At 42.6% G+C, this 15,868-nt stretch overlaps 1 protein-coding gene across 2 annotated transcripts in view; it reads right to left on the reverse strand.

The window, feature by feature from the left end:
* Positions 1 to 2,115: 2,115 nt before the first annotated feature.
* Positions 2,116 to 15,868, reverse strand: part of LOC111156631 (solute carrier family 24 member 2) — a 239,662-nt gene continuing 225,909 nt past the window's right edge. The window contains exons 8-9 of one of the 2 annotated variants that reach the window (XM_022517640.1): positions 9,016 to 9,182; positions 2,116 to 2,740 (exon numbers count right to left, since the gene is read on the reverse strand). In XM_022517640.1, the coding sequence (XP_022373348.1) occupies positions 2,491 to 2,740; positions 9,016 to 9,182 (417 nt within the window). In that variant the 3' untranslated portion in view covers positions 2,116 to 2,490. The remainder of the gene's footprint in view (positions 2,741 to 9,015; positions 9,183 to 15,868) is intronic. The other variant, XM_022517639.1, reaches the window with a different exon arrangement.

Below are 15,868 nucleotides of genomic sequence, written 5' to 3' on the forward strand. Positions count from 1 at the left end.
GAACAAGAACCCGGCTACGGTGGGCCTCCCTCATCCTTTTGGGTTTCATGCAGTTGGTCTGCAGCTGAGGTAACGTCACCTATCCACACCTTCCCTCAGGTAACAGACCAGCCAATAATACATACTCACACAGTAACCCAGTTTGCTCCCCTTCAAGTAAAGCGCGGGGGTGGGGTGGGGGAACCACCGCAGGATTTGACAAAAAGTTCACTTATTCATTCTCTTTCCAAGGAAGCAGCACAAATTCTTGCCTCAATACAACACCCTGCCCTTGATGAAGATGCGGGTTTTTCTCACTCAACTGACCACTGACTTTGCAAAGCGGGGGTGGGGGCGGGGGTGGGGCGGGCTCGCCTCCGCTGTGGCGGCCATCTTTATTTTCCCAGAGGTCCTCGGTGCCCGGAAGCGCTTTCTGCTGGCGGGGGAGGAGCGGACCCGCGCTGCCTGTTACCGCCCTGCGCTGTGGAGGGAGCTGGGGTCTTGTGGAAGGATTACTGAGCTTGATCTGGGGCTGTCAGGTCTCCCTCCCTCGCTCTCTGTGAGTTGCGCCTCCTCTCTCCCCATGTGAGGAGGTCCATGCCCACAACAGAATCACAGCGTCATCAGGGATACAATAGACTGGAGACAAGAACACATGCCGTAGAGTTGCCCGTATGGGGCGTGGGCCGCCTAGGTTGGAAGGTGGGTGCCGAATAATGGGCCATCCTCTGTTTACTTTTTCAGCTGATTGAAAGGAAAGCATGACTTGGGGGAATGAGAAACACTAATTTTTCATCAGTTGACTTCGCTGCCTCCTCCCCTCCCGTGATGTTTTTTATTTTCTATGGACACAGACCTGAGAAATCATCCAAGATATTAAACAGAATTGGGGGGGGTATGAATGAAATGAAAATGTCACAGGAATGCTGAGCAAAATGAAGAGATCAAAACCCTGGAGTGACTGGGTTGAGGAAGAAGCGTGAAGAAGTCTTCAGTGGACTCTACGCTTGAAAGAGTCCCATATGGGGTCCCTGTGGAAGGAGAGACACAGATTTTGCATGTGCCTTAACCAAATCCTGGTCCTGGCACCACTAGGCGGAGGACTCAGAAACCTTCCTGAGTGTGCTGAGTGTGCAAATGCCTTTCCAAACATCTCTAAGCTACCTTAATCCAAGCAATATTGATCAGAATCAGTTTAGTTCTATTGGTGGAATAATGATTTCTTTAGATACTGAAGCCCTTTATGAACCACATTGGAAGATGCTTTAAAGAACTGCGTACGCCCTTATATTCCCATTAGGTGGCAAGTTTCACTGAGCCCCTCTACTCGATGATATTTCTTATTACATATGGCAGGCTCTCTGGGCAGGCATTTGGATTATATGTGAGCCCTTAGCATCAAAGTACGCCTAAATGACAAAGCTAGACTTGCCCCCCCACCCCCCTTTTTGGATGATAATGAGACATGCATTAGAACAATATAGGTTCAGTTTATATAGTCTCATTGTCCTAGAAGAACACTAATTTGGTTTGCAGTTATATTTTCTACTTGCATGCTAGGGCAATATATTAAAAAATTTTCAAAAACTCCTAACCCTGGTCACCTCTCCCCTGCCTCTCCCCACCCCAAAGCAATATCCACTCAGTCTGGGTTTTACATCTGTCTGTCCCAAGTAAACCCACGGGTTTTGATCAGTGTACCCCAGCAGGGGTGGGCAGATAGTCTTCACTGTTTGGCTGGTGGGAATATTTTGGAGGTCTCATCTCAGGGTCCCTACAGACCCTCTCCACCAAGCCCTCCCTCCTGCAACAGATTTCTCTAAAATATCCACCTTACCAGACAGGATCCCAATAAGTCCAAGGTAGGCTGAAGGTCACAGCAATGATTCTGTTAGTTTACCTCTTGCACTTAAGAGGTAAAGCTCTGACTGAAGGTTGATGCCCCTCTTCAAATAGGTGCTATAAATATACTAGAGCTATCCCTGAAAAGATGCATTTGTATTTATATATATATATATATATGTGATGATTTTATATATATATATAAAATTTTTCTTTTTCTTTGTATACAGGTACGTATTACTCTATAGGTATGAAAGGAGAGGTATAATACAGGAACAGGCAGGGGTATGTTCATGTGCATCTATTTAAAATTTGTATATTTTGTACGTATATAGAGAAAGAACCTCTGTCATTGTTTGCATCGTTACAATGAATGTACCTCCGACCAGCGAGGAGTACCTGTCAGTGGTGAAATGGAGAGAAGCCCCAAATGGACGGTTCTTGCATGGTCTCTTGTGTGGAGCTGTTTCAGTAGGCAAGGTTGGCAGCAGCTTGTGAAATGAGTGGGCCCAGCGTGAATCCATCCATCCTCAAATCCACCAAGGAGGGACGCTCTGAAATGCCCATGGCTGTGTGTGCCAGCTGCCTCCTCTGGAGAGGTCAAGGAGCCTAGAACCCAGGGTGGGGAGGGACCATCCATGCTGTTAGTTCAAGATATGGCTTTTCCTACTAAATGGAGACAGGGCACACAAGAATTCTGTCTTCTAGGAGGACGCTGATCACCAGGAACACAAAGTAGAGGCCGAACATGATGAAGCCCAGCACTTTGTTCATCCGCCATTTGCAGAGAGCAATGGAGAGGATGACGAAGAGCAGCATGATGAAGAGGAGGACGATGGCACAGAAGAGGCCATTGCTGCTGACAGCCACTGGTTGGAACCTGTGAATGATGGTGTACAGGAGCCAGGGCAGTGGGAGCCTGTGAGGGATAGATGGGGGAGCGGTCAGACATGTTGAAGAAGCCATACGGCGTAGCATCAGCTTCTTGAAATCTGTAATCTGAGGAGGGTGTCTGGTTAGGTTCACTATGACTGGTGTGAGGCCGGCCCAGGAAATCACATAAGGAAGTCAGGTGACCTTCAAAAACCTTTATTTATTTCCTGACTGAATTAGGGAGAAGAGAGGATTCATTCTAGGGCTGAGTAAGAGCAAAGCTGTGACCACTGCAGGTGATTTTATTTATTTATTTTAAAATTAAAAATTATTTATTTTTTTATTTAAAGTTTGATTTATTTAAGAGAGAGAGAGCGAGTGGGGGTTGGGGCAGAGGGAGAGGGAGAGAGAGTCTTAAGCAGACCACACACTGAGTGTGGAGCCTGCCACGGGGCTCAGTCTCAGGACTCTGAGATCACGACTTGAGTCGAAATCAAGAGTCCCACGTTTGATCCACTGTACCACTCAGGTGCCTCTACTTACTTATTTTTAGAGAAAGAGAGAGAGTGAGCTTAAGTGGGGGAAGGGGCAGTGGGGGAGAGAGAGGGAAAGGGACTCTCAAGTTCCGAGCTCAGCATACGCTTGATCCCAAGACCCTGAGGTCATGACCTGAGCCAAAACCAAGAGTGAGACGCTTCTCCGACTGAGCCACACTCGTACTCCAAAAGACTAGTATGACCACCACAGCTGATTTCTGAGTGGGAGTTGAAATAATTGTGTTTCTTTCTTACCCTAAAAAGGTGAACTGGAAGATTTGTACAGGACAGGAGAAGGAGCAGACAAATGGAGAAAAGGCATAGAAACCAGTGGTGAAAATGGCAACATTATATTTAGGGATGGAGACAAGGAATAGCAATGACTTAATTACAATCTACCAGCCAGTGAAAACAAATGATACATGATTTAGCTGACTGAGATTTATTTCGGAAAAGATGGGACAACCTTTTGACTAAAAATTTGTCTTCCTGAAAAATTTGAGGAAGATAGTATCTTACATTTGTGATGTGGTTTTTAAAAAAACGCTATTACGTATTTTTACATCTGCTCTGTCCTTTTGTATTTGACTTCTAAAAATCTGGTAATATCTTTTGTTTTCTATCTAGAGTGGCGATTCTGGAAGACATCAGAAAAGCCAACTGTCAGGTGCACCTTGGGAGTGAGTGAGGACTCTGAGCGAGAAGAAAATGGCCGATAACACATGACCCATGTGGCCTGTGCATCTCTAGGCGGCTGGGTGAGACGCAGTGCTATCCATTGAGCCTAATGATGGAACGTTGGCTGGGGAAACATGGACACAGCCACCAAGCTGGATGAAGCTTCTGCAAGGTCTTAGCCTTTGGCTAAGGGAGATTTGGTTTTGGTCTGACCTCAGAGAAATGAAAGAAGAGGTGCTCTTTTGAAGCTCAAGTTCTTGAGAGGAAAAGCAAATAGCTTGAGAGAAATAATGAGGTGAAAGGGGTAGTGAGTTTACATATCTGGACTCCTCCATTGGAGGGAGCAGGTGAAGGCAGAGCCCTTGAGGGCCTGGCACATACAGGCCCCGTCTGGGTTCATATTTAACCTGGGCCAAGCTGAAGTGATTGATGCAACTGCCTCATGGCAATCAGTACAGGTGTTTTGCTCACTAGAGCCCGGTTGGGAGGCGCAGACTTCCTGCACCAGGTCAGGAGGGGAGGGGTTCCACAGGCCACCTCTGGGCACAAGGTGCAGTTCCAGCTCTCAGCGGGGGGTGGGGGTGGGGTGGGGGGGGAGCCCTGGCATCCTGCTGTCAGTAATGGAAAGTTAGGAAAAGAGGGAGTGGGGTGTGTGTATGTGTGTGTCTGTGTTGGGGTGAAGTGCTTGCGAGGAGATGGTACAAACGTGAAAACCTCCACTAGGGACTTGTCCTGGGGAGCTCTTGTTCCATACTGCCCATTCTTAGGAAGAAAAGACCAAAACCATTGTACTCTTATTAAGCCAGACATGCATGTGTGTATGTACGTATCCAAGTAAAGTGAAGTTGTGCTGGATGGCACCACAAATAGGTAAAAACCCTCTGTAGGAAAAATTACATTTTTTCATGCCTTTTGATCTACCAGTTCTATTGTCAGGGAGCAAGAATGTTGGGGTGCCTGGGTGGCTCAGTCGAATAAGCATCTCTTTTTTTTTTTTTTGAAGATTTTATTTATTTATTTGACAGAGAGAGATCACAAGTAGATGGAGAGGCAGGCAGAGAGAGAGAGAGAGAGGGAAGCAGGCTCCCTGCTGAGCAAAGAGCCCGATGCGGGACTCGATCCCAGGACCCTGAGATCATGACCTGAGCCGAAGGCAGCGGCTTAACCCACTGAGCCACCCAGGCGCCCCGAATAAGCATCTCTTAATTTTGGCTGGAGTCGTGATCTCAGGGTTGTGAGATGGAGCCCCGGGTCTAGCTCTGCTCTGTGTATGGAGCCTGCTTGGGATTCCCTCTCTCTCCGCCCCCCTCTTCCTCTGTTCCTCCCCTGCCCATGCTCTCTCTCTCTTGCTCCTAAATACATAAATAAATAATATATATTTGAAATATACATATTTATAAAACTTGCAAATGTAGTTTTATTCAGAAAAATGATCATTTCAGGGCGCTTGGGTGGTTCAGATGGTTAAGCATCTGCCTTCGGCTCAGGTCATGATTCTGGGGTCCTGGGATCAAGTCCTACATCAGGCTCCCTGCTCAGTGGCGAGCCAGCTTCTCTCTCTGCCTCTCTTTCTCAGTCTCTCATGAGTAAATAAATAAAATCTTTTAAAAAAAGATCATTTTTTCTGTATTACTTTGAGTAGTGAGAAATTGGGGATACCTTAATCTCTAATTCAAAAAAACTAGTTAAGTAACAAACTCATAAGTCGAAGTAGTGTCATATAGCCGTTAAAAATCATAAGCTTATAATGATATAGGCAAATACTCATGATGAAATTCTATAGTTGAAATGAAGGATGAACATAAAAAAAGCAATGTTATTTCAATATTATAAACTATATATATCTAAAACAGAGTGGTGTATTATCATTGATTTTTATTTATGTTTTATATGTATTTTCTAAATCTTTTACAATGAGTATGTATTAATAATAAGCAAAAGCAAAAGCCAAGAAGACTATGAAATATCTTTTATGCTCAATATATTGCTTAAGAGTTCATCAGTTGATATAAACTCTTTTTGGAAAAGTATACATCAATAGCCATTAAAATGCTCATTTAATTAATATTTATTGGAGGAATTTATTCCAATAAAAATAATTATAAGAGGAAGTTTTCTGCATGAAGATTTTCATCAAAGTACCCACAATTGCTGAAAATTGGAAAAAATAAAAAAAATTGTGGCTAAACTGAAAAGCAACAGGGTGAAATGTAGCTGTCCCTCAGAATAATATACTGCTTAAACTATAACTTTAACTAATAGTTGTACTGGTCATGCAAGCATGCTTAAAGATGACCTTGAGAAAAACTTGTACCAGCAGCAGGCCTCTGGTGGAGGGGATGATACCTGTCCTTGAAGCCGAGCAGCTGGGAGCACCCCGGCCTGCTCAGGGTGGAACCCGCCCACTTCCCTTTTCCATCATCTCCCAGACCCTCTGAGAGCCTCCTGCTAAGGTAATCCCTTTAAGTGCGCTTGCACAACTACGGAACCCTGCTGCCAGAGCAGACACACCTTACTCCTCTTGTTTACTTCATTTATCTCTAAAACTTGTGACCAACATATGACTCATGTTCCTCCTTGGTTACCCAGGAGATGTACTAGGTACTAGACGTGTGACTCTTCTATAACCTTCTTTTCTTCTCCTTTGCTATCTTGTATCGAATAAACACGGGACTGAGGAGTTGTTCTGGGCGACAGTCCTTCCAGCTGTCATCCCCGGCTCCCTCTCTCTTACAGCTGACTTGTTTGTGCCTCATTCTTCTCCCGTATGCTGTTAGGAAAGCGGCAGTGAAATACGTTGAAGTGATAAGCTGTTAATTATGAGAGCTACAAAGAAACTTAGAAAAATAGTTGATTTACTAATTAGCTAACAGATGCCTACATTGTGCCAGGCAGAAACAGCTTTAAAATGGAAAAAAAAAGCCCCCCAAAAGGACAAAACTGAATATTCAGGAAGAAAATGTGAAATACTTGAAAGCGACCATACAAAAGTTAAGTGTTGGTCTTGGGTAGTAGTGTTAGGGGTTACTTTCCCTTACACTTCCCTGTAACCTGTGACTATATATACAATTTAAGAACACTGAACATAAGCATCTTTTAATTCCCTAGAATATTTATTTTTCAAAAACATGACCAATGGGCCTTACGATTTTCCCCAATTCGTAGGGTTTTCTCTTTGTATTAAGCCATTTTATTTTCCTCTTTACAGGAGACTGACCACAAAAACTACTCTAAATGTGTAATCAGTGCAACTGAGAAATACTGTTTCTACCAGAGACCCCCTTCCTTCCAAATAGCTACCTTTTAAGGCATTCATTCATACATTCAGTCAGTCAGTCTGCAAACATTTGTGAAGTCACCACGGTGCATTAGGGATTGCTTGAGGCTACGGGGAGCTGTTGCAGACTGATAAACATGACCGTGATAAGAGCATGATCTGCAGAGAGTTCCCAGGAACGTCAGGCCCAAGGGCATCCGGGAAGCTGGGATTTGACATTGGTAGGGTAAGTTGGAGTTTTCCAGACAGACATGTGGGAAGGAATCTTGAGTGAGAGGGGCCTGTGAAGGAAGGAGATACGGCAGGAGAGGAATCCTTTGGGATCCATAGGTGGTTAAGATGGTGGGAGCTCAGGGCAGTGTTTTATGCAGAGTGTCACGGTGGAAGGCACAGACTCTGCCCAAATCCCAGCTGTCTCACTTACTGGTTTTGTGAACTCTGTGCCCTTCAGTTTCCTTATCTGAAAAGTGGGGAACATAATACATATGTCATAGGATCATTGTGTGGCTTCAAGGAATAAAAATGTACATAGAGTTCACAAAGCAGACACTGAGAAAACCCAGCCAACACAAAGGTATAAGAGAATAATATGGAAGATGTTCAATGCGAAAGTAGATCCATAGTTTCTAAATTCAAGTCTCAGGGACTCAGTTCCGGGAACATAAGGATCACATCCCATGTCTTCCTTTCTCAGGGGTTCTCATTCAGCATTACTTATCAGACTCCTTTTACTTCAGACACGTTAAATGAAATGACAGAAACAAGAGTGTCCCAGTCTGACCCACTTTAGAGATGATTCGTATTGAGAACTCCAGATTGCTTAGCTGTAAGAATAGATCTCATCTTTTGATTTTCAAAAAACCTAGAATATCTTGTTTTATTTTTTATTTTTAAGATTTTTTTTTTATTTGTCAGAGAGAGAGAGCACAAGCAGGGGGAGAGGCAGGCAGAGGGAGAAGCTGGCTGTGGGACTCGATCCCAGGACCTTGGGATGATGACCTGAAGCAGGTGCTTCACTGACTGAGGCACCCAGGCATCCCTGAGAAACTTAGAATATCTTTACCAGCATACATAAATAACAATACCAAAACTGCCAGCCTTTTCCAAAGGCGATAGAATATTTTTGCTGGGACTATGTTTGTTCCAATTTGTTTTATGATACAAAATCTCGGGATGCCTGGGTGGCTTAGTCAGTTAAGCCGCTGCCTTTGGCTCAGGTCATGATTCCAGGGTCCTGGGATGGAGTCCTGATTTGGGCTCCCTGCTAGGCAGGAAGCCTGCTTCTCTCTCTGCCTCTGCCTGCCACTCTGCCTGCTTTTGCGCACATGCTCTCTCTCTCTGATGAGTAAATAAATAAATAAGTAAATAAATAAATAAAAGTATTTATTAAATAAATAAAATCTTTAAAAAAAAAAAAGGAAAAACCAAAATCTCATCCGAGGCTGGTGGGGACTTTAATTAGAATTAGAATATAGAAAAAAATACAGGAAAACTGCACAGCATCTCCATCATACCTGAATACTGAATATTCTTAACTTGTAACCCATGCCATTATATAAGCAAAATTCCTAAAGTATTTCCTACAATATCCACTCCATTTGCAGGCATGTGTTTTTGCCTACCTAGGGAGAGCTTATTCTTCATTAAGTTCTCTGAAAATGAAAAATGGAGTAAGTGAACGGTACTCCCAGTGTTTACTTTTTATTGGTATTGGTTAATTTTGGGCTCAGAGATCCTGGTTGTGTCTTCACAGCCTCTCAGAAGACAAAGCCAGACAACGCCAGAAGACAAAGCTGGTGTGTCCACTTTCATGGAGCTGTCTCTACTCACCCCACAGTGATGTCAAAAATGTTGCTTCCAACAGAGCTGGACACAGCCATGTCTCCAAGTCCCTTCCGGGCCACTATGACACTGGTGATAAGATCAGGGATGGAGGTCCCAGCTGCTAAGATGGTCAGACCCATAATCTCTTCACTAATGCCAATGGTCTCTCCAACCTGAAAGTAATGACAGGGACACATATGAGTGTTTGAAGTCACAAAACCAACAAACTCACAAACATTTCCATGCAACCCCCTTTCTTTATAAGAAAGCTTTATTTATTTACTTGAGAGAGAGGAAGAGAAAAAGCAAGAGCAGCATGCGTAAGTGGGAAGGGCAGGGAGAGGGAGAGAGAATCTCAAGCAGACTCCCCACTGAGCATGGAGCCCGACGTGGGGCTCGATCTCACGACCCTGAGATCATGACCTGAGCCGAAACCAAGTCAGATGCTTAACTGACTATACCACCCAGGCGCCCCACAACTCCCTTTAAAATAATCCCTCCACTATGCGGGGGGTCTGAGATTATAAAGAAGAGTAAATATATCAGCACCGTAGAGGAGTTCATTCGTTAACCATATTCAGACCCAGGAGATCAGGAATGTTCACAGGAGGATTAAACAGATAATCTCAGGAAAGAGCTATAGGGGGCTTGAATGCAGGCTCTATGTGATGTCTGTGAGCACTGAGCAAGGGAGGCAGAAGAAGGGAGTTCTAAAACTCAACTGGCCATTGGCTCCAGGGGCCAGTGCCTGACAATGGTACCAAATCCTGTCTCAGATTTGCCTTTGGATTAACAACTGAAGGTTAAGGATGGACACCCAGTGTTCCCATTTTCTTTTGCCATCTCCTAGTGTCTGTAACCCACTCTCCAACACTTTCAGACTACTGTTTCCATAGGAAACTTGATTTGGGGTATTTTGGGGCTTGGTAATACAGGACTATAAATCAGCCAGGCAGCTGTGGAGAAACCAGCAGTTAGGGAATCACAAGTCCAAGGTCTGGCTTTGGCATTTATTAAGAACTTGACCTACTGTTAAGTTAACCAATTGTGTAATGTCTTTGATCCTTGCTTTCTTATACTTAAAGTGGGGATGATAATATCTATCTTACATTGGTTGGGAGAACTAAAAAGATGATTTGTGGAAAAGCCCTTTACAAATAGTATAGCATTACTGAAAAGCAACAGGGGACATTTATTATGTTTTATTTCGGTCTTTGCCTTTTTTTTTTTTAAGATTTATTTATTTGAGAGTGAGAGAGAGAGAGAGCATGAGATGGGGGAGAATTAGAGGGAGAAGCAGATTCCCTGCTGAACAGGGAGCCCGATGCAGGACTCAGTTGCTTAACCAACTGAGCCACCCAGGTGCCCGTCTTTGCCTTTTAACACTGAGGAGGTCTATTTTGGACAGCTGGTCTAGCCTTAGCTGGAGGAACCCTCTATTCTATTCTACTCTATTCTATTCTATTCTATTCTATTCTATTCTATTCTATTCTATTCGATTCGATTCGATTCGATTCGATTCGATTCTGTTCGATTCGATTCGATTGATTCTTTTGCTTCTCCATTCTCTTGAGCAACTTTTTAAAGAGACTTCTTGGGACTTTCAAAAGCTTTATATGTTTTCTGGAGTCAGCAAACTGCAGTTCTGAAAACTTTAAAACTAATGTTTTCAATAGCCTACTTGATGACATTTGTCATTTTTGGAAAAAAATTCAGAGGGCCAGAGTAGCATGTAAGAATAAGGGTTTTTAGGGAATTGAATGTAACTCATTTTTAAATACCTTCTGTGACTTATTAGTAATAGCTTCATTTCCATTAACTTAAAAGCAGAGTTGGGAGCTAATTTTGTTTTGATGGTCAGGTTGGCTCTAGAGCCTGTCTAGCAACTAGTTTATCCTGTCCTCATGGAGCAAAGAGTCACTGTTCTCCATCAGAAAGGAAGTCCATGGGGGCACCTGGGTGGCTCAGTCCGTTAAGTGAGTGCCTTTGGCTCAGGTCATGATCCTGGGGTCCTGAGATCCAGCCCTGCTCAGCGGGGAGCCTGCTTCTCCCTCTGTCTCTGCTCCTCCCCCAGTCCCGCTCTCTCCTTTTCTCTCTCTCAAATAAGTAAAATCTTAAAAAAAAATAAAAAATAAAGGAAATCCATGTGAACAGAATCACTGCTTTGATCACTATGGTCTCCTTAATTCACAGAATATTGACTGGTACTTAGTACACTCTCAATACCTATTTGCTGAATAAATCAGTCAATCTGCACACTTAGGTGATTTTACTGGCATATTTTCCACCAATTCTCCTAAGAAAATTAAGTAAGAGTTCTGCACAGGAGTGCCCTCTTCGAGCAGACCTCTTCTTGATGACCTATTTTTTGGGTCTGATGTGGAATGAAACACTTTCAGAGACTCTGAAAATGCTGACTGAATGACTGTCATCCCCAATAAATAGGCTGATTCCTCGAGGGAGTTCTGAAGCAGTGACTATTTTAAAATAACACTTATATTTAGAGTTCGAATGGCTCTACAGACAGGAGGAAAGCAGAGACTGAAGAGGGGTGGTTTGGTGGTTAACAGGGATGGCGTGGATACAAGGAGACCTGGGGGTCAGTGTCGCCTACCGCTCCCAGTACCTGGAAGCCAACTTCCCCAAGCCTCAGTTTCCCTCTTTTGTAGAATGGGGATAATAACATCTACCCTCAGAGCTGTTGTGATGATGAGACAGCAAACAGCATAGTGTCAGGTAGAAATAGTCAATAAATATCAGCTATGCTAACTCAGACCCTACTTCTTTCTCTTTCTGACTTATCAGACGGCAGGCACGGGGCTCTGGCTGCAGAGACCGAAGCTGGTTAATAGACGTCAGCCTCTGATGTGAGAAATCCCCAGGATAATGAAGGCTTTTTATTGCCTATCCAACTCCTGATGAATCTGTGCGGCTCCTAGAAACACTTTCGCTGATGGAGAGCTAGTCTCCTAAGCTCATTTTAAGAACGTTTCACTGCATTTGGCTTTTGGTGAGTTAGAGGCAAGATCGAATCAGTGGCATCAGCTAAGTTAGAGCTAGAAAGGACATCAGCAGTCTCTTGGGGGGGAGGGGCGGAATTCCTTTGTTTTCTAGTGGAAGTAGATGGGGGCGGGGCTACTCAGAACCCAAATCCAGTGCATCTCTGAGTATTGCGGGATGTGTTTCCTTGCCTTGGTTTAAGGAGGAACTGTAAAAATATCATATTGTGGAAATGAGACACAAGGTTGTATCTGACTCCCAGAATTAAGTTCTCCATGGGTTTTAACTATATGTTCTCATCACACAAGAAATTTATTAATTTCTTGGGGCTCTTGGGTGGTTCAGTCATTAAGCGTCTGCCTTCAGCTCAGGTCATGATCTCAGGGTCCTGGGATCAAGCCCCGCGTCGGACTCCCTGCTCAGAGGGAAGCCTGCTTCTCCCTCTCCCATTCTCCTTGCTTGTGTTCCCCCTCTCGCTGTGTTTCTCTCTGTCAAATAAATAAAATCTTAAAAAAAAAGAAATTTATTAATTTCTTGATGCAAAAACAATAAAAGGTAACAAAAACTAAGGGAAAAAATGCATGAAACAGCTTATGTAAAGGGCATTTATTTTTAGCCAAACAGTAGCTAAATAATGATATTAAAGAGCATTTATTGCTGGTAAGACTGAGGAAAACAAAACAGTTGAGCACTCAATGGTGCATCTGTTATCTTCCTTGCTTTTATAGCTCAAAAGTACAAGCAACAGAATTAGAGCTAGACTTCTTAGAACAGAACCTGCTATTTTGATCAGCTGTCTGGAAGTCTTAAAAGAGAAGAGCATTTCTATAGGAGAAAAGAAAGGGAAGCCTCTCATTCATTACTAGAAAGCAAGGTTTCTCTTTACGTACTTTATATTCCTGGGCCTTTTGGTGATTATTATTGCTCTAACCATTGTGTTTGTATTTTTCTATAAGAGAATGAAAAAGAAGCAAGAGTGTGGAATTAAGATAATCTTTAAAAAGGACAAAAAAAGATGGAAGTTTCTAGATTGATGTTTTCTAGAATGGCCAAAGAGAGAGAGATCTAGAAAACAAGTGAGAAAAAAACCCACCACTTTTTCTTTATCAGTACATGAAGGAATACAAATAGTTATTAAGAAAAACCATTACATGTTATAAATGGCAAACTGTCCTTCTAGCCTGGCAATCTGGTGGCTGAGAAGCCGCTCCTCTTCTGAGGTATGATTTCTGGCCAATATTGGTGGCAAATGACTGTCAATGAATGTGGGAAATCATGACTTTGGGGCAAGTGGAACTTCTTCCCGGGATCACAGTTTTTAGAAATATCCAGGTAGAATAATCTGAAGTTAAACATCATAAAATAACTAGGATAGGGGTAAGATGAAGAATCTTGTAGGAATAATACTGGATATACTAATTGACATTTCTGGTGGTTTTTCCCCAATGATGTTATATGTTCTTTCTCTTTAAAAAAAAAAATTAAGGTGTAATTCACATACAGCAAAGTCTAATTTGACATCCAGTAAAACCCATCCTTTAAAAAAGTGTATAGTTCCATAGTTTTGGTAAATGTGTTCAGTCCTGTGTCCTGTTTCTCCACATCCTCATCAACATGTCTAGGTTTTTGAGCATAGGCATCCTAGTGGTTGTGAAGTAGTATCTCATGTTTACTTTATTTTATTTTATTTCTTTAGAGAGAGAGAGAGCCTGTGCAGGCGAGTGGGCGGGGAAGGGGGCAGGGGAAGAGCAGAGGGAGAGAGAGAATCTCAAGCAGACTCCACACCCAGTGTGGAGCCTGACATGGGGCTCCATCTCACAACCCCAAGACTGTGACCTGAGCTGAAATCAAGAGTTGGATGCTTAGCCAATGGAGCCGCCCAGGTGTCCCTTATGTTTATGTTTTGTTTTTTTTTTTTTGAGGTCCTAGAAAAATATTAACTAACATTTATTAAGTGTATACTATATGCCCATCACCAAGCAGTGTTTTAAGTGCAATATCATCACATTTAGTGCATTTATGTTTATTCTGGAACAATACTCTCTCTTGAGATACAACTCACATACCATAAAACTCACTTACTTAAATTGTATATATAATTGAATATTTTAGCATATTTATAGACTTCTAGAGCTATCACCATAATTTAAATTTAGAACTTTTTTCATCATCCCAGGAAAAAAACCCTGTACCCATTAGCGGTCATTCCCCTTTCCCTCCAGCCTTCCCAACCCTAGGCAACCATTATCTTTCTGTCTCTGTAGATATGCCTATTTTTCACATTTTATGTCAATGACTCATTCCAACGTGATCTTTTGTGACTGGCTTTTTCATTTAGCATAATATTTTAAGGGTTCATTCACAGGTACCAGGTACCAATACTTCGGTCCTTTTGATTATGGCATAGTATTCTATTGCATGAATAGACCACATTCTGTGTTTCTGTTCATCAGTTGATGGACATTTGGGTTGTGCCCACTTCTTTGGCAATTATGAATAATGCCGCTGTGTGTATACATTTTTGTGTGGATGTTTTCATCTCTCCTGGGTATATAGGTAGTTGAATTCCTGGGTCCTATGGTAACTATGCTTAACATTTTGTGGACTGTCAAACTGTTTTCTGAAGTGGCTGCATTATTATACACTCTTACTGTCAATATATAAAGGTTCCAGTTTCTATACATCCTCTCCAACACTTGTTATTTATTGTCTGTCTTTTTGATTATAGCCATCCTAAGTGAGAGCAAAGTGTACCTCATTGTGGCACTGACTTGCATTTCTCTAGTGAATAATGATGTTGAGCACCTTTTCTTGTGCTTACTATCCATTTGCATATCTTTGGTGAAATATCTATTCAAATCTTTTGTCCATCTTAAACATTAGGATGCCCATAGATGCTTGGTCTTTTTATGATTATTTTTTTGAGTAGACTCCACACCCAACATGGAGCTTGAACTCATGACCTTGAGATGAAGAGTCATATGTTCCCACTGAGCCAGTCTGGTGCCCCTTGCCTTTCTATTATTGAGATTTAAGAGGGTTTAAAAATTATCTATCTATCTATCTATCTATCTGTCTGTCTCCTACATGGAAGTGCTTTTTCAGATGTATATGATGTATATTTTAGGACTATATCAAAGGACTATATTTAGGACTACATCAAACAAAGAATACAAGTGGGAAGTTTGAAACTTGTGTAGTTTACAATGGAGGAGAAAGACATGGGTTCTGGAGTTTCAGAGCCCTGGGTTACAACCTCAGTTCTGTTATTTAAAAACCTTACATGATCCTGAGCAATTTTTTTTTTAAAGATTTTATTTATTTATTTGACAGACAGAGATCACAAGTAAGCAGAGAGGAAGGCAGAGAGAGAGAGAGAGAGGAGGAAGCAGGCTCCCTGCCAAGCAGAGAGCCTGATGCGGGGCTCGATCCCAGGACCCTGGGATCACGACCCGAGCCGAAGGCAGAGGCTTTAACCCACTGAGCCACCCAGGCGCCCCAGATCCTGAGCAATTTTATTATTAGCTCTAAGCCTAACTCCTTTATCTGTAAGTATGGATAATAATAGCAGCTCCTTTGTGGGATTTGTGCCTCTGTACAGGGTGAATGTCAAGATCATGAAGACAAGTGATGTGAATTATCCAGCATGTGGCATCTATTCAATCAAGAATGGTTACCACTATTATCTCTGGGAATGTGAAATGTTTGTGCTTCATTCTTTCATCCATGCATTACAACAAACAATTCCTGACAGTTTATTCTTGTGATGGCCACTAGGACTGGCACTGAGTTCAAAGTGGTAAAAGCAAAATACATCATCATTATAGCAAACTGTGGTTCAAGGAAGAGACTGTTTTGT

This window comes from Enhydra lutris, unplaced genomic scaffold, assembly GCF_002288905.1.
Source record: "Enhydra lutris kenyoni isolate GAN:26980312 unplaced genomic scaffold, ASM228890v2 scaffoldscaffold47, whole genome shotgun sequence".
In the NCBI taxonomy this organism is placed as follows: Eukaryota; Metazoa; Chordata; class Mammalia; order Carnivora; family Mustelidae; genus Enhydra; species Enhydra lutris.